The following is an 18,228-nucleotide window of genomic DNA, read 5'->3' on the forward strand; positions in this document are numbered from 1 at the left end:
GTGTAGACTCCGTGGCACACAGACTGGAGGCAGCTCTCTCCACATGAACTGCCCCTCACTGAAGACGAGTGAACACTGAACTTCCCGCGAAGCGTGATGACGTAAGCGCAACTCACAATCTTCAGCGCAGCATATGGCCTTTTTAACAGAAGCCATAAGTTGATTCATGGACCGATGCCATGTTTTTCTGATAATCATCTACATAATTTGTACAAACAAAAAGAGTTTTTTGATTTCAACTTTTAAACCCGCTCAGTTTTTAGTGTCCAGCCATATTTACAAATTGCCATGTTGACACTTCATTAAGAAGTGAACCAGCTTTGAGATGCTGACAATCTGAGCCTGAAGTTACCTCACTGAGTCACTAATCCTGCTTCAGACCGCAGGAAGTGAAGAAAGTGTTGTCAAATGTTGGTCGTGAACATGCGTCATGAATGATTGAAAGTGTAGCGCCATCCTCCACACCCCTCCTGCCTCTTAATGAGAACTTCTTAGATAAAACTCCTGAGAGTGACGTCTGCTCTGGTGTGGAAACACTGATATGAGTCATATTTCCCTCCTGCTGCCCTGTAAGAGTTGTACTGAGGATGCTGTTATAGGTTAGCCTAGAAATCTAGACGCCCCTAGCGGCCGCAAATGGAATTTGCTCCGGGGCTAGCTTTTTGCTGTACGGGTCTGGCTTGCATAGTGAAAAGTGGCTAAATAGAAATGTGTTTGTCCAACATAATTTAACACAATTTAACAATCCTAAATTCAATCCATTCAATACATTGTTGTGTTTTTAATGTAAGTTTAGGCTCTTTGATATGTGGCACACTTCCCTCTGAAGGTTGTTTGTCTGCTTTTGAGACACAATATAAAACTATCGATGAAAATATCCATTTTTATACTAAGACAACTACAACAGGGGAATTATAATTAAAGTGACCTCAGCCCATGATCTGCAGCATGACGTTTAATGATGTGTGATTTGGCTCTACTTGGAGGTCGCTCAAAAGACTCAAGCACGCTCGTGTTATTTTATCACCTGGCCAGCAAAGGGCTCTGTGACAGAATAATTCTCACCGGGAATGTGTTCAGCTCGACTTTAAAAGCCCTTTTCGAATTACTCATGATGCATATTTGGGACGAAGACAAAAGCAGACAACAATGGGTCTGAGGAATAAAACTGTGATGTTTCAGCGTTAAGCATCACAACAGTGGCCTTTGAGTTCACGTTGCAGCGTCACCCTCCATCACTTCTGTCATCAGTCACTCTCTGAAGCTTATTTCTTCACGTCTGTCCCATGATGACCTTCTGTTTGGAGCCAAATCCCCATCCCTGAGAGTGAGTAACTCTCTGTTATTCCCAGCTGTCACCAACCCACGACTCATATTAATAATTCATTCAGAAGTTTTCACTCGGAGACACGCGCTCCCTACTTAACTGAATTACTTCATTTTAGTGTCCTACTCTGCTGCCAGCTCATAAATGTGTTACAGTGTAGAGTCGCCTGCAAACAGATTAATATTAAATCAACATCAACACAAAAAATTAGTCATTGGTCACACTTGAGTTGCTTCAGTAATGTGATTTCATTTTCATAAAGTGCACAGACCTGAATATGTGAATGAAGTCATTGCTGGTGCTGCAATGGAAAAACGAATCACATGAAAGCAGTCAGTGTTTGTTAATGAATTCAGCCTTATTTACCACCTCGTAACGTGGACAGGTGCTATTCAGGCTGTAAACACGTGTTGCCAAAGTGTTTTAAATCCGCTGTGGTTGAGTCAGGATTCATGGCGCTTCAGAGACATTCAGATGTGACCAAATGAAATGGTGATATTCTATATGTCCCAAAGACCAAAACCAATAACTACCTCTTTCTCTGTGCCTTATAGTAGAACTCCATTGTTCCAAAATTAGAGAAAAACTTAAGCAGCCACAAAGTCATGCTGAATATGGCTCATCTTGTTTATTTTTATTCCAGTCTGTCCACCAACATAAACATGAATAGCATCAGCATGTGCCCCAATGAGAAGGGACGACTGAGACTCCATCTCATCAGCAAAGGAGCAAGTTGGGTCACAATATTGTCAAGACAAAGTCTGAGTGGTGAGAGTTAATGTAAAAGACCAAATAGTTTCTATTTTCCACCTGCAGTCACAGTCTTTGTGTTGTGACTGGAGCCTATCTCAGCTGTAATGGGGCGAGAGGCGGGGCACATCCAGCACGGCTCTCCGGTCCATCACAGGGCCACACAGAGACAAAAGGCTTTGAACCAGGAACCCTCTTGTTGTTAGGCGACGGCGCCAACCACCACACCACCGTGCAGCCCATTATTGTAACTGGAGTTATGGAAATTTCCCAACACTAAGGTGCATCCTGATGTAGACCATGATTAGGTAATATTATATTATTGAAGATTATACTCTGATTTTTTCAGATTGACTGCTGTGTGTAGTTATGTACGGTAGTCATTAGAGGATGCAATACAATGAGATGCAACAGATTGTTTATTCTTTATTCGCGAATCATAACTGAGAAAAGAATTTACATCGTAAAATATATATTTTTTTTTACATCTAGCCAAGTAATTTCTGTCCCTGAACCTTGTTTTACTGTTATAGATTGAAAGGTTTTTTTCAGGACACAAAGTACAGATTTGGAAATGATGAAATGTAGTGGGAGGTTTCTTTCACATCTCTGCTACATTTGCAAATGTGCCCTCTGCCCGTCTCAGCACCATGGGGAGCAGAGCTTTCAGTCGCTCTGCTCCCCAACTCTGGAACTCACTCCCACCAGACATCCGCAACTTATTGACTCTTTACCCCTCAAAACCCATTTGTTTCAAGTTGCATTCTCCCTCTAGCCTCTTTTTTAACTTGTGTTATTTTATTTATTGTGTTTTTAATGTGTTGTAAAGTGTCCTTGAGCGTTGAGAAAGGCGCTTTTTTAAAATTAAATGTATTATTATTATTATTATTATTATTATTAAATGGACATGGCTTGTTACTCACTAAGCTAGTCGATGAAGATTTCGAACCCTAATCATCTAAACCTAGTTATTCTTGCCTAAACTAAACAAGGTGGTTCAGATGCCTGGACCTGTGTGTAAATACAATGTCCCACTCTGCCTCATATTGTGAAATATGATAGTTTGATGCTTGAAGCCAAATCACTGTTTTTCTTTATTTACATGGTGTTTTGTATAACCTGAATCCCCCAAAAATATGTAAAATGTCAATTTAAAAACAGAATGCAGTGTTTTGCAGATTTCAGAAACCCATACTTTATTCACAATTGAACATTTAAAACATGTCAAATGTTGAAAGTGATTTTTACTGTTTTATGGAAAAAAAACTAACAACAAATCATTTATTTCGAATTTGATGGCAGCAACAAGTCTCAAAAAATTTGGGATGGAGGCAACAGAAGGCTGAAAATGTAAGTTGTACTAAAAAGAAACAGCTGGAGGGACATGATGCAACTAATTCGGTTAATTGGCAGCAGGTCAGTAAAATGATTGGGTATTTAGAGAGCAGTTTCAGAAAAATGTTCCCCAATGTGAAATTGTGAAGACAGAACATGTCTTCATCTACAGCTCATAATATCATCAAAAGATTCAGAGAATCATCTCTGTATTCAAGGGACACGGCTGAAATTCAGTATTAGATTATCTTCGGTCCCTCAGGCAGCACTACATCAAAAACAGGCATGATTCTGTCATGGAAATCCCTGCATGAGCTGAGGAACACTTCCAGATATCACTGTCTGTGAACACAGCTCATGTTATAAAAGCACCAGCTTTTATTGCTCTTATGGAACGTCAAAGCGAGTTTAGATCCTGCGTCTTGGCATCAGATAAGGTACAGCTGTGTGAGACCTTTCAGTAAATCTACCTAATGAAGGTGATAAAGTTTAAGCCTCTTCCATAAGCCTCTTCCATGCTCAAAGTAATGAAGCCATATTTCTCTGTTGTCAACCTTATCGAACAGTTAATAAAAACAGTTAACATGTATATATTGTGCGCAGTTATTTGCAGCAAACTGGAAACATTCACCTCAAAGCTATTTCTTTTCCTTTTTCTAGATTCCAATGGAAAAAGAAAACTCAATCCCTCACAGCTGTAAACTGAACAATGTTTGATTCCATCGATAAGCAACCCAATTTCATGCCAGAGCGAGAAATTACTGTTTGATCCACAGTGCAAAGCATTGCAGTTTCACGATGAAAGCTCAAAATTGTGTAGTTACAATATTCTAATTACTCTGTTTCCTGCAAAGATATAACCTACATTTTGTGGGTTTTTGTCCTCTTTCACATCTTCTTTACTGTACTTTACTCATACCTGCTGACAGGGACGTGGCTACGGGGTGGCTGTGGGGGGGGCAACTGCCCCCCCAGGAACAAGTCCTGCCCCCCTGAGAAATGCCCTGTCCATCCAAAGAAAACTGGCCAGAAAAAAGGCCACGAATTATCTCTGTTTGTGTCTTGTATTGATAGAATAAATGCAGGTGGTGATTTAAAAAAAACATATATCTGCAAAGTTTATAGCTTTATTTATTTTTTTGTTATCGTGTTTCCCCCCCTCCGTAACCTTAACCCCTTGCTGCTGAAAAAAAAAGGCGATTTTCACATTTTTGGATGTTTTTGTTGTATATAATGATCTGAAATGTAGACTTTAATGAAGGTAATAAAAAGCTGGAGTTGGCTGGATGTCTTGCCCCAAGTATCTACTTGAATTTAAACCCTCAATGGAGAATGTGGAGCATGTTAAACAAAAGCTAATGCATCCTAAAGTACTCTCAGCTTTATTTCTTCTCTTTAGCAGTTACTTGGTGAACACATTTCTTGTGACCCTGATGGCGTTGTAATGGTGCGTTTGCATGTATCATACAAGTTCTACATTTCTTTACAAAAAAAAAATATATATATATATATATATATATATATATATATATATATTATATTTTCATTACCGAATTGAATTATTACTATTATTATTATTATTATTATTATTATTATTATTATGCTTGAAGTTGTAGTAGTGGTTTTCCACTGATTTTTTTTTTTTTTCAGGTATTGTTTTCTGCACCCCCAGATGAGCTAACTGCCCACCCACACATGCAATTCTGGTCACACCTCTGCCTGCTGAGCACCTTCACAGTTGTGCCTTTCTGCATTCCCCCCTCTCACGAGTCTTTACTTTTTAATGGGCTCTCATTAGCGAATGGTTAGGCTTAGTGGTTAAAAGTGCATGTTTAGGGTTAGAATTAATGTCCATGTTATGTTTGGATGCTACAAATTATCTGGTTAGGTTGTCACAAAAATATACTGAACTTGGTTTCCACATTTTCATGTTCACATGTCCATAATTCTGTCATGTCATGAAAGAGCTGCAAGACAACTACAAGTGGAAAAATGTAGGAATTTTTTATTTATTTCCTTTTTTTCAATTTCCAGTGGAAAAACATCCTAAAATTCACTCAGTAACAGCCTCACAGCTATTAGACCAAACTGAAAAACTATGAAAAATGACACCTATTAACTACTCTGAGTCTCTGTGTCACTACTGCCATCGAACTTAAACTTTAAATGAGAGCTTTGTAACTGAAGTGAGTGACTTCAGTTTATTATATATAATAAATTTGAAGCATGACGCAATGTTAATTGTAGTAGTGACAACGCAACCTCTTGACTGAATGTACTGCACGTAAGAGTGGCAGAGGGTCGAGTTTTAATAACAGATACAGCTTGGTTTTAATGCACAGACCTCCAGGGTAAAAGTGGTTACTGAATCGTACTCTGAATGAGATTTTATGTGATAATAACCCTCAAAAAATTACATTGAATGAACCCAAGCAAACTTGACTGAAGTCATTCAAATTGTGTGGACTCAAACTCAAATTAACACATGATAAAGTGTAACCTTGAACCAACATCCTGTTTCATGTGGAAATACATACACCCAATTCTTTTAATTTCTATTTTTCTTAAGTTTTTTTTTTTTTTACTGTCTACCTTCTTAGTTTGAGGGCTGCTCCAAGGCATTCTCTCGTCTGGAGAACCTGAAGATCCACCTGAGAAGCCACACGGGGGAGAAACCGTACATCTGCCAGCACCCTGGCTGCCTCAAGGCCTTCAGCAACTCCAGTGACCGGGCCAAACACCAGCGCACACACCTGGACACGGTCAGTGAGCACCCGACAGACTGCTCTGTCCATTAAACAGCACCTTTAACCTGAGAGAGCATCTCTGGATTTTTTTTTTTTTTTGCTGACATTTGCAGATGCAAAAATACGCTGCATTCAGTGACAACAGTTTTCAGAAGTGTTCTTGAGACCATGCATTGATTTCAACAGCAAAATCTGTATTTAATGCAGCGCTGCATGAGAATATATCAGTACTGGTTGTCTTTCTTGAAATGAGTAGATGGTGAAACATCATAAGAGCAACTGGACTTCTTGAAGACGTTTCACCTCGACTAATACTTCTTTTAACTGCCCTTGCGCTTGCGTCTTGCGCGTATGTTAATGGCTCGAGACGTTTATACTTCATTTTGCTTTGTCGGTGGTTGCGTGTGCTGCGTGGCGATTCACCGCCAGGACAGTAGGTGGAGTAGCGGGTTTTTTCAATGACAAGCCTACTATGATGAAAGGAAATTCATCGCCAGGACCTCTTCAGCAAGTCTCTCTTCCATAGATTCATGCTTCTTCTTCTTCTTGTAAATAGCCGGTATTTTGTCAGATTTTCAACACCTTGGGGGTCTAAACGACTACTTTCTCGCCTGAAAATGTTTCAAATGTTGCTAAAGTTATATATTTACAGAGTTTAGCCTATAGCTTAAGGGAAATCAGCTTTTCAGGCCGGCTGATTTCAGCTCGGGCAGGAGTGAAGTGCACTGTGTGTAAACGCTCTGCATACTGTCAGATCGATCAAGTAGTAGGCGGTTTCGACCACAGCCAGTGGCTTGCGCTTGCGTCTTGCGTGAAGTTTAGAAAATTGAGGTGACACACGCAAGCACGCAAGGGGGGGCTTGCAACCGCGCAAGGGCTTGCGTTGCGTCTTGCGTCTTGCGATGCGTCTTGCGTTACCGACTATAAACCAGGCAACCTTAAGCATGAATCTATGGAAGAGAGACTTGCCAAACAGCTCCTGGCGGTGAATTTCCTTTCATCGAAGTAGGCTTGTCATTGAAAAAACCCGCTACTCCACCTACTGTCCTGGCGGTGAATCGCCACGCAGCACACGCAACCGCCGACAAAGCAAAATGAAGTATAAACGTCTCGAGCCATTAACATACGCGCAAGACGCAAGCGCAAGGCCAGTTAAAAGAAGTATAACTCAGCCTTTACTCTTATGATTACCCTGACTTGGATGACTGAGAATCTTCATCAACATCGATGGTGAAATCCACAATTCTTTGTAATGAATATGATCTTCTTTTCATTACAGACTGAAAAAATGTTTCATACAGTCAGACATCTGAGGCAGCAGTAAAAGAAAAACACCTCAGAAGGTTAAAGTGCCACACAGCTGCTTCCCAGATCTTTTCTCTGTTTCTTTCTTTGAACAGGCCTATTAAAGAACAACTAATAAGAGTGAGCCAGCTGTTTATACCTTAGCCGAGTCTCCTTTTGTGGGTCAGTTTAAAAAAGAAGCAAAAAGAGTGTATGAGTTTCTATATGAGTTTCTATAAATGTTCGGTCACAGCGTCTGCATTAATGAATGATTTGATATCACAGTCGAAGAGCTTGAGACAACACACAAGTAACAAATCCCAACATGACTTCACGTCATTGTAGGCTTACAAAGTACAACCAGCAGAATCTCCATCCACAGTAACTAATAAGTAAATAATAAATAGTAAGACTGATAGATTAATCTGAGGGATCACAGTCCTGTGTTTCCTGTGGTCAACAGTCAAAGTTAAAACTGCAAAACGAAATGATGAAATGAACTTCTGATACACACAGGGATCAGGTCTCTTTCCCTGAAAAGAAAATAGTTTTGCTCATCGTGGTTTTCTCTCATGCACCAGAAATCAGATTTATTCCAGCACTGGGACTCTGTCCATGAGGTTGCTTTCATGACCTTTCAGGACATATTCAACTACTGCCCAAAAGTAAATCTTAATTAACTTGAACTTTACCTTAGTTCCATTTTACAACACCTTTTTTTCACCCGCTTCAGTAAACGTAAGAGGCAATATTGTCACGTCTATGTACTGTAGCAGTTAAAGTTAAACTATGATGCATTGTCATAAACCTATAAGTTTATCAACTCGTTGTGCCTTCATTAGTTTTCTCAGGTTGCTCTGAGTTTGTTTGTGTTCGTCAAATCTAACGAGCTTGAAAGTCAGTATCTGGTCTGAGCTCCTTTATCCTCCAACACAGGCTGAACCCTCTCAGACGAGCTTTCTGTCCTTTCTTTAAGGAGTCTTCAGGAATAGTTCTCCAGGCTTCTTGAAGGACATCCCAAAGCTCTTCTTTGGATGTGGGCTGCCTTTTGTTCCGCTCTCTGCCAACATGATCCCACACTGCTTCAGTAATGTTGAGCTCCGGGCTCTGGGGAGGATTCATCCCTCCATCAGACCTGCTGCCACTGATTTTCAGCCCACTTCTTGTGTCCTTTGGCACAGCTCAGCCTTTTCTCCCTGTTTCCCTTCCTTAAGAACAGCTTCTTGACAGCCACCCTTCCATGGAGCCCATTTCTGATGAGGCTTGGGCCAACAGCAGATGGATCAGCTGAAGGTCCAGATGCATCTCTCAGCTCCTGTGTCAGGTCTTTGCTGGATTTTTTCCTCTTTCTTAAGGACATCACTTTCAGATCCTGTTCATCTGCTGTAGATGGATTTTTGGGCCTGACACTTCTTCTTTTGTCCTCCACTTGTCCAGTTTCCCCCAATTTTTTAATGATACACTGCACACCATGCTGAGATATGCCAAGTTTTCAGCTAATAGCTCTTTGGGAATCACCTTGTTGTGGAAAAAATACAATTTCATGTCCGTCAAACTGTTAAATTTGGCTTTTTTCTTATCTGGAACTAAAGAAATGCAAATAAATTGCATGTCTCTGCGACAGACTGCTAATAACAAAGTGCTTAAAGATACAATTTAAAATACGTTCTTTGCTAAATTGTTTGTTATGTGTAGACACAAGCAAAATACACATTCCTCTGACTGAAAATTAGTGAAAGAGCAGCCAACGTCAAAAGAAAAACCTCCAAAAAAGCTTGGAGAACAATTGCTCAAGACCACTTTAAAAGATTACAAGATGGACTGTGATGGACTGACAGCCTGTGCAGGGTTTAGCCCACCTCTTGCCCAATATCAGCTGGACAGGGTCTAGTCCCCTTAACCCTAAACCGCTTTTATATCCACTGGATTAATAGAATTGGTCCTGACAAATACATCATTACATATTCTTTGAATATATTAAGAGATCATCGTCAGTAACTTTTGACCAGCAGCTTTTTTGGTGTCAGATTGTTTAAAAAGTGAATCATAACCATGACTTGATCTGCCAAATAAACGTAAAAGAGGAAAAAGTACATTATTTTCCTGTGAAGATACAGGAGGAGACATGTAGAGCTGCATTAACGACATCAAGATTCATAGTCAGGTGGGATATTAATACTAGTTTTATAATTGTTAATGTCATCGTAAAGCTGTTGGGAGTGTTTTTATTAAATATATTATGTTGAATGTTAAGAAGCTGTACTTATACATCATGAATTATGTCAAAAAAAAAAGCTGCAGAGAGTTGAAATATATGCTATTACACCAGGCTATGCTTTATTGCTTAAAGTATTTGATAAACAATATTTGAATAGCTGTGTGTGCTATCGTGCACACACACACTAATTTAGAGTGCCACTGCTCCCATCATCCACCCTCTCTGCAAATCTGCCTGATATACAGTCTGAATTTAGCAAGACCATTAAACTGCATACCTTCTGTAGATTTATTCTGCAGCCCCAAGTTATTTTTACTACTGCTGACAAGCAATGAGGATTTAGTAGTAATCCAGCAAATCAGATCTCTTATTACACGGATGAGATGGAGCTGCACATCCAACTCCGCTGTTATTACAACAAGAGTAGAAAGTTATTTTGCCCCTTTTGTGGTTTCATGCTGGCTTATGGCGGTTTCACAGTTGCGTCACAAATCAGGAATCAGACGCATGTGGCGCCATTACGGAGGCCCAGTGGAAGACTGGCTGAATGTAAGTGATTGGTAAATATGACAGCCAGCCAAGACATGCTTTTCAAGTTTGATTAAACAGCTCGTATTGTGTTACTAAAATGACACCTTAGAGTTTTTTTTCTTTCCTAAAATGAAGTCAGTGTCACACAGAAATGCCTTTTCTAAATAAAACAAAACTTAAATTATTAACAGACACTTTTTACCAGTACATTTGTTACTTACTACTTGATCTCCTACGGCAATGATTTTCTTTATCAGCACAACACGTCGGTGTTAAGTTAATTGGATTGCATTTGTACTGTGATTAGTCGTAGCACTTTACAGTCACAGCCAGATTCACATCCTTATCCATACAGGTTTTTTTATTCAATACAATGAACAGACTTCTCTATTACAGGCATTTTGTCTTTCCTCCTTGGTATTGTGTCAACACAAACCAACAAACATCTGCTTTTATAGAGGTGCTCACACTTACTGATGATCACTTAATCAAATGTATTTGATTAACAGCACCTGGCTGCTACTTACCCTCTTAATTCCTCTGGAAGCAGTAAGGATGTGCTGAGTTTTCCACATGCTGCTTTTTTCTGCATGTGTTAAATAAATAATGACACATAATGTGTTTTGTTGTTCATCTGATGTTGTATTTGCTTCATTTCTTTTTCTGAAAGTGTGTCTTCAACTGTAATCGCACATTGATTTGCATATTCAAGAATTTACTGCACTTCTCAGTCCTTTACATTATCACGACCAATTAAGCTGTTGTGTCACTGTGGATTTATTATAACGCAGATCTTTATTTCCTGTCAGCCTGATTTTGTGGTCACAGGTTATGAATCTGTTTGAAAAAGCTCAAAAGTCCCAAAAAGAATCAAAGTAAATAAAACAGTTCCCACTCACACTGTAAATCTCTGCTGATACCAGATCCATGTTGGAAATGTATCCCTACAAAATGTAGATCTATTTATTTATTAAAGTATAAAGAAACGGTCCCACTTACTTGATCCTACCCTACTTCCTTTTTAAATTAAGCCAGCTTTTTCTTTTCCATTTGAAAATATACTTTTGGCACTTTTTGCTTTCACTTATTTCCTTTGGACCTGATGTTCGATTCTCTAAATTTTAACACCAGTCAATTAACAAACAGAGTTAGTCGGTTCCTGATGTGCAATCCTGCAAATAAATGCTGTACATGTGTTTTCATTAATTGAGTCCCGCTGTAAGTTATTTAGGAATGAAGTCTGTGAGGAATTAGACTCAGAAATGAGCTCATTACATGTCTGTTCATGCAGCTTTGATCAAACTCTGAAGTGAAGGCAGCTTACTGCTATTTAGTTCCTTGGTGTTTATGTATCTCTTTTATTATTTTTATGTTATTATTTAGGCTGCAGCATTTTATCTGTGCTAAAAGATAAAAAACAATGTGGATGGATACATATCATTTTACTTGCATGCAGCTCACTTTATGAATGAAAATGTTTGTGGCTGAGATCTTCTCTCTTCCTCTTTTTAAGCTTGCAGATGAAAGGTAAATATATACTGCATTCTCAGCTGAGGAGCAGCTTATGTAACATGTTGACATAACTACACATCCTTCCTTTCCCTGTTTGTTCAGTCATCTCCAGATTTACAACATCCATTCCAAATGTTTATGTGTACAGTGTGGATGTGGCTCAGCTGAACTTGTCCTGCTAATTGTAAACATATTTCATGTCTGGCATCGTATCGTGTGTGACCGTACAATCATCATCATGCGCTGAAAGCTTTACAGTTTGCTTTAAACAATCATCCCACATCAATAAGATTTCAGTATGTTTTTGAGTATAAACAGCAGGGCTCAGTATGTTCAATGTCAAAAACTATAATCCCATAACATAAAATGTCTGTAATTTTTGCATTCCTTGTGCATTGTACAACCTTTCAAACTTTCTCAACTTTCCTTTTTGTGTATCCTTCACAGAAGCCGTACGCCTGTCAGATCCCGGGATGTACCAAGCGTTACACCGATCCCAGCTCGCTACGAAAGCACGTGAAAGCCCATTCTGCCAAAGGCCTCCAGGAGAGGGAGGCCAAGGTGCCATCAGCAGCTGCTGTAAGTTCTCACACACTGATAAAGCGAAATAATTACCTCTGCGATCAACTACATGATAAACACACCCCAGCAGATATTAATGGTGCGTTCAGGGGAATTTTGAGACATGTTTCAGCTTTTATTGGTCAGATAGTACACCGATTAACAGAGTAAGTATTTAACTTCCCCCTGAACCAACTAATAACTCCTCTTTGACTGGAGACCAAAGCATACTGTTTTAGTTTGTTGGGGAAGGAATTTTTTAAGGAACTTTTTTGCACGTCTGCTCAGTAAATAATTAGCTAATGACAATTAGTTAATCCAAATTTAAAGGGATAAGAAATCAGAACAGTAGCTCATTTCGACTAGCATACTGATCATTATGACTGGATTATAATAGATTAATAATTCACTAACATTCATCTCTCAGTAGGTATCCATAGACTGTAAATGACTGTATGACTTCACCGATTATTTCGTCCAACCAACTCCAGAACATGTAACAACTACATTTGTTCACATTGCAAAAACACAGTGTCACAGTGAAGGCTCAAAAAAGTCCTTTATGCATGTTGATGTGATGTGATGGCAAACTTCATCTGTGTATTATTCTAACATCCAACTGTAACCGTGTACAATCCCAATACTAAAAGGTGAAGGTGCTTTCAAAAATGTAAATAATTACACCTGAACATGGAAAGCATATTAAGTGTTGAAAGTGAGACATTTAACAATTTATTAAAAAATAGCAGCTCTTTGTGGACGTCTCAAATAAGTTTGGGCAGGATCCTGTTTACCACTGTGCAGCATCCCCTCTTCTTTGTTGCAAAGACCAGTTTCTGGACCTTTGGGAGAGGAATGCTGTCCCATTTATATCTGATATAGGATTCCAGCTGCTCAGCAGTCCTGGTTCTTCTTGTTATCACTTTTGTTTCATTGGGTGAAAGGGCAGGACTGCAGGCAGGTCAGTCCAGCTCCCAGATACTTCTACTATGAAGCCATGCTGTTGTAATAGATAGATTAAAACAATGATATATATTTTCTTAATAGATTAAACCAATCATATTGAGCAAAACTCCAATTAATCAGTGCTATTACAATACTACTTTTGGGGTGGTGGCGTAGTGGGTTGAGCAGGCGCACCATGTACAGAGGCTACAGTCCTCCTCACTACAGCTGGTTCAAGTCCCATATCGGATGGCTCTTTGCTGCATGTCATTCCCCCTCTCTCTGCTTCCTGTCTCTCTGTGCTGTCCATTAAAGGCATAAAAAGTCCAAAAAAAGAATTTAGAAAAAAAAAAGAATACAACTTTAGTTCACTGATGAATGAGCACCCAGGTCTTAGGCCATATTTTAACTTAATAAAATAATAATTATTTGGAAAAGGACCACCAGGACACTGATTACAAAGACTAAAATTAGCTCACACTTTGGTAAAAAAGACATAAAACTTTGCAGGTACTTTAAAACCATAGTTTTACCTTAATAAAAGTCCCATCCATACAGCACTGTACCCTCCGCAGGGCATCCTGCCTGAAGAGTGACAGGCAAACCTGTGAAAAACACAAATTTAACACAAGCACTACCTTGTCCACATCAAGCGCTGCTCTGTGGTTGGCAAACGGCTCATAAATCTGACGTCACATCAGGGATCTGATCATTGCAACCTAAAAACTCATTTATCTTATTTTTGGAAAATACAGGTTTAAATGTGGACTATCATGAGAGAAGTTGTTGCATTTTAATTAGGAGTTGATTGCGCCTAACAAGCATAGGTTGAGTCACCTCTGCATCGGCTTTCTTTTTGGTACCGTGTGTTGTAATGAATGTACACAGTGTGGTTTTGTCAGGGTGCTCGTGGCCTTTATTTGAAAGTAGGTGGACAGGAACGGGGCAGAGAGAGTGGGGGAGGACATGCAGCGCCGCATAAATACGCAGATTTTTGTGTACCTAATAGTTGTTTCTGAAAAAAATTTGAAAGCAGTGCTTTCCCAAGCTGAAAAATACCAGCTTGAACCGATTAACAATCTGTATGTTGACTTGTTGTGTTATTATTGAACCATCTTAGCGGCAGAAACATTCAGTGAAAGTGCTCTGAAATAAGATCTGATATATAGAAATAAGCTTTTTTTATGCATTGTAGTTTTGTAAATGAATGGGGCTTTTTGTTTTAGTTCTGGTCTTGACCCCGAGCAGAACATTAGCAATATTAATGGAAATAGAGAAAAGCAAAGCAGAACTTTGTACTGATTTTATTTTCTCATTCTTGTCTGATGAACGTCAACATCTATTTTTTCGGCCAGAAAGATGACTGTACAGTTTGTTCCCTTTAAACCTCGAGGCTGAAGAAGATAATGCTCTTCCAAAAAGAGTTCTTTCTTTCACTATAAAAAAAAAGGCTCTTTAGACGTCTGTGGTTGTAGGTCCTGTTTCTGAGGAGAGGATATGTAAAGCAGGAGAAGGAAAGAGCGAATTCGTTAGGATGAAACACAGCTAAACAAAGTATTACACCCATTGCCTGCAAGTCAGAATAGGGAGCCTATTGTTCTGCGTTATCTGGGCCTTGTTTGTTGTCTATGGACCGTGATTGACACTGAACTGTGTGCGTATATTCAAATGCGCTGTTCTTTTAAATAGAACAACATGTGCTTGTAAGTTGTAACGTGGCCAACAAACGCTCTGGGGCTAAAAAAGACAGAAATTGAAAATTTTCCTTTCTGATCTCCTGATATTTCTTAAAGCTCATGCTACCCAGCTATTGAAGCTGGCATCTCCATAAACACAGATTTGGGGAAATATTTTTCGCTGATTATATGTACATAGTTCTTTTGCGGTCTCTGGGTGTTCTCTGCAAGCTTCATCTGACAATAAATTGTTTTGGAAAATCCTGGGGGATGCTCTGCTAATGGTGGAAAATAAAGTAAATTATCTTGCCTTAACTTTGTTTGAACATTTTGGAATAAGATTGCCAAACATCATTTCTGGATTTTGTACTTTGAGAAGTTGGACTCCAAGATGAAACAAGAACCCAGCATCTGGTGAAAGCATCATTTATTTGAAGAATTAGGCCAGCAGAAAACTCACTGTGTTTTCAATTGATCTACTGTATGTAATCAAATAAGAAAACAGTCCTTTTAAAATTTAGATCCATGGGAGTCGCACGGGCCAACAACAAAATGCATTTGGAAAACAACTAAGCTGCAGCTTTAACATGATCATTTTCATCCCTACATGCAGGATCCTAAAACACTAACATCTGCATTTTGTCTTACTGGCAGGTTAAAGTCCATACAGTACTGGAATCTGATGTGTTGAGTGATTGTCTGGCAGGGCAGCATCTCCACAGCTCTGCATCTTCCCACCAAGAAAACAGCTCACCTTTACCGGCCTTAGATGACTTTGCAGGTATGTGGAGATGAAACAGTAGCAAGTGTCTGTGTTTACTCTCCCAACACCTCTCTGAAAATGTGTAAACACAAAGAAAAGGGGGAACTGCCCAAACACCTGGGCCTTTAAGCTGTCTCTTTCATTTCCTCCCATGGCCTCATTTGCTCCTTTTCCTCCCCCCTCCCCCTTCATTCCTTCTATGATAGCTCATCATGCCAGTGTTTACCTTGTCCAATTACCGGGCACTGACTGTGGGCAAGTTGGCCTCACTCCGCCCGTCCTTCAGCTTCTCCAACACAGGTTTTCCAGCCAAGCTCTTTTTTTTCCCTCTTTTCAATGGCTGAACTAGGATCAAGAAGCTGTCAGGTACACTGAGGCTCAGTTGGCAAAGCAGAGGAGAAAGCGTCCAGGAGAACTGTCCATGTCTATTACTTCAGACTACTTGCAGCTTTACCCAGAGGACTTTGAGGGAAAAGCCTCAAACGGCAAACTAAGCGCTGTGTTTATTCAGGGTGAAACAAGCATGTCAGTGTTTAACTCAGAAAATATCCCGAGAGGACTCTTCTCTTATCAAAAATGAATGAATTTTATTATCCTGAAACCTTCTCTCTGACTAAAATGTTTGTTGTTTTGGTTTATTGTAACTCATCAGCTGAACCTAAAGTGTTGATGACGTACAGTTACAGCTTTGAATGAACATTAAAAAAAAAAAAGGTTTATGGTATGAAGCACTTGGCTGATGTAGGCTAAACAGGTGCTTTTAAAATTTGAAGGGAACAGCGCAGTGTTGCCAACTATTTCCAATGGAAAGAAGCTAAATGATTAGTTAAAGAAGTCGCTAAGCCTCACTTTATGATGATGTATGACACCGTAATCGCCTAATTCTTAATAATGAAGCTAATTTTGTTATTTTTCAAGACTGAAAAACAGCCGATTCAGACAGCATCTTAACCTGTGGTTTAATGTCGAGACTCCTGCTCTGGAGCATCATCTGACAAAACCACCACCCACAAATGTTAAAGAGAACTGATATGCTGTGATTTTAGCCGTATTCACAGGTACATTGAGAAACTTAGAACAGATATACCACAAGGATTACACTGCACATGTGCAAGCAGCTCACAAATGCTGAATATTTTCTCCCCCAACAATAATACTTTGCTCCTGAAGGGCAGTGCATGTGCTGCAGGTCGCTTTTTTGGGTCTGAAAAGAAGCTAAATCAAGCTCCAAAATCACCAAATTGGAAAAAGTGGAAAAGCAGCTGTCGTCAACTTTAATTTGCATGACAAGTTTGAAGTAATTTAAAACCAACACAAAAATAATAACTAGTTATCCCTAGTTATACTGAATACCTATAAACTGCATATTCACACATTCAGTTTAGAAAAATCCCTGACACTCACCGTGGCTCCTTTTTCAGGTTTGTACTCAAGCAGCAGCACCACCCACAACGGGGGGAATCCAGAGTTTTTGCCTCCGTCTGCAGACACCTGCTCCAGGTATCCAGGCCTGGAGGGAAACTTTGATGCCAACAGTCCTTTGTCTTCATTAACAAGCCCGGGCAGCATGCGAGAACAGTGAGTGTGAGACCAGAGCAAGTTTTGTCTGTGAGAAAAGCCATTTATGTGTTTATTCGTGTCGGAAACAATCACCCCTGGTAACTGTTCATTATTTACAACTGACTGAAACAAGTGGTTTGCTGATGGAAAGCAACAGCAGTACTTAAACTAGAAGTTTTAGGAGTTTATTTGTCCTCCCCAGGGTTTGGCCATGTTGCATGATATGAAACGCAATAGATGTCAAAAAATATTGCTATATTTTATCACTTTCATATATCTTGATATTGCTCTTCGGGAGGCAGAGCACTTTAATGATATTTAATTGTGTACCCAGGGGCAAACTTGAATCATCAGTTCATCCAAATTACAAAAAAAAAAACATATTTTCCCACTTACTCCTTGTGGTGTCTGGCAGGGTTTCAAGTTATCTGCTGCAGGAATATCTTCTGCCAACGTGATACAGTGGAGCTGAATGGGATTTCATTTTGGCAGTTCATTCAGAGCTATTTTCTGCCAAAGATAAAAATAGTGAAAACTTACTGACCACAGTTTTCTGCTCCTCGCTGGATCTGCTTTTGGAGCAGTCTCTTCAAGAATTTAACCCCTTTATTTGTCTGTTTATCACACAATCCAGCCTGTATCATTTTTAAGCTCAGCTTTGCTTAGCAGTCCCTCCATGTGTTGTATTGCGTGGCAACCATAAAATCCTCTTTTATTGTGACTCTAAAGGATTCACGTCACTTTGCTAAGCTTTCTTTCATGTCTGAAAAGAACATGCTCGGGAACCAGCACAGCGATATGAGCTTACACATTCTTGTATAAACCAGAGACATTATCACCAGAGATGGAGTTATGGCTTTGCGGTCACACTGATTGGGTAGTTGGAGGCCACAAAGCTTGTGTGGGTTGTAAACTGAGACAAATTTTGTCTAGCCCAGAATAAAAGTAGAAGTGAGACTAAAAAGATACAGCTGAAAGCCTCCAGGGCTTCAGTTTGTGGACATTGTGGCGTCAAATCT

At 39.5% G+C, this 18,228-nt stretch overlaps 2 protein-coding genes across 2 annotated transcripts in view; both read left to right on the forward strand.

Annotated features, from left to right (window-relative positions):
* Positions 1 to 18,228, forward strand: part of glis1a (GLIS family zinc finger 1a) — a 47,488-nt gene that overhangs the window by 22,224 nt on the left and 7,036 nt on the right. The window contains exons 3-6 of the mRNA XM_075482849.1: positions 6,013 to 6,174; positions 12,152 to 12,283; positions 15,541 to 15,667; positions 17,071 to 17,227. Of these exons, the coding sequence (XP_075338964.1) occupies positions 6,013 to 6,174; positions 12,152 to 12,283; positions 15,541 to 15,667; positions 17,071 to 17,227 (578 nt within the window). The remainder of the gene's footprint in view (positions 1 to 6,012; positions 6,175 to 12,151; positions 12,284 to 15,540; positions 15,668 to 17,070; positions 17,228 to 18,228) is intronic.
* rps8a (ribosomal protein S8a) overlaps positions 1 to 18,228 on the forward strand; it is an 85,044-nt gene that overhangs the window by 20,591 nt on the left and 46,225 nt on the right. The window lies entirely within an intron of this gene.

Source organism: Odontesthes bonariensis, chromosome 14 (assembly GCF_027942865.1).
Source record: "Odontesthes bonariensis isolate fOdoBon6 chromosome 14, fOdoBon6.hap1, whole genome shotgun sequence".
NCBI lineage: Eukaryota > Metazoa > Chordata > Actinopteri > Atheriniformes > Atherinopsidae > Odontesthes > Odontesthes bonariensis.